General features: G+C 24.2%; 1 protein-coding gene across 1 annotated transcript; it reads left to right on the top strand.

Annotated features, from left to right (window-relative positions):
- Window positions 1–413: 413 nt before the first annotated feature.
- AAJ76_416000792 (hypothetical protein) lies at window positions 414–548 on the top strand (the record flags this gene model as incomplete). The annotated part of the gene is made up of 1 exon (XM_024475590.1): window positions 414–548. The coding sequence occupies one exon, from the start codon at window positions 414–416 to the stop codon at window positions 546–548; it is 135 nt and encodes a 44-aa protein (XP_024329331.1).
- Window positions 549–1205: the final 657 nt, after the last annotated feature.

Here is a 1205-nt window from a genome sequence, read left to right as displayed (position 1 = left end):
AAAATATTAGAAATATATTTAAAATTATTTATTAATTAATAAATAAATGTACTAAATTAGTAAAAAGTCTTGATTTAGTATTTCGTTTAAACAGTAAAAGCTTTAAAATGAAGAACTTTTGTTTTAGGAACGATTTCTTGCTAGAGTGTTTACTTTTGCTTCGGTCAGGGATTCTCTGATTGTATTGGCGTATACTCTAGTAATGCTATTTACAAATTCGAGACTATGGTTTATTGTTTTATGTGTATAGACCAATTCACTAACGCCTTTGTAGCCTTCCCAACAAGCATTGTATATAATAGATCCTTTAAGATATACTCATCTATAATTTTCTGTAATGTTTCTATCTTTGATAACAACCTCTAACATATATTTTCGTTCTTTTGTTTTTTTACCCACTCCCAAAAATCCAGATGCCTTCTATCTTATGTCCTTTGTTATACTTTCGACGACCAAATTTTGATTCATCTATTCCAGCAATTAAAGGTGGACCTCATATTTTGCAGGTCAAATTAACATGTCTACCACTATGCTTTAAAATTCTATAGATAATGTTTTTTCCTTAACCAGATAGTAATCTAACTAATTGAGAACTAGAATTTAGTAACAATAAAAATAAAATTTCAGAAATGTGCTGTTATGTTAACTTTAAATAAAAAATATTTTCTTTTGCGTTACATCATCCTTCTCCTATATTTTTTTTCTTGCGCATCTTACTTTACTATATATATATTTTTGACAAAGTCTACTTATTACTATATTTGAGTAAAAATTATCAAATATTTCACAAGCATTTTTAAGATTTTAATACATTTTAAGGGTTAAACAAAAAATATATAATGTTATATTCTATTATTTTATTAAACCCTAATTTATGTTAAGCACTAATATATAATGTTATATATTTGTATAATTTTTACCCCATTGTCGCATCCTTAAAAAAGGATACCGAACTTAAAATGGTTTTCTAAAATACTTTTAATTAAAAACGCTTTAGTATAAGACCGTTTTTCTTTAAACTGATCATAAGGTATTTTTGTACTTCTTCCTTTTATTCATTCTTATTGGGGTTAAAAAAGAATAAAATATTTATAAGAATAAATTATTAAAATAATTTAGATATGTAGTAAGAATACTACAACCCAATAAAATAAACTATAATATATAATTAAAATTTAAAGAAAGCTTATTTAAATCTTTACAAA

Source organism: Vairimorpha ceranae (genome assembly GCF_000988165.1).
Source record: "Vairimorpha ceranae strain PA08 1199 chromosome Unknown NODE_416, whole genome shotgun sequence".
Classification (NCBI taxonomy): Eukaryota; Fungi; Microsporidia; family Nosematidae; genus Vairimorpha; species Vairimorpha ceranae.
The sequence above is the reverse complement of the archived record's forward strand: the minus strand, read 5'-3'. Positions and strand labels throughout refer to the sequence as shown.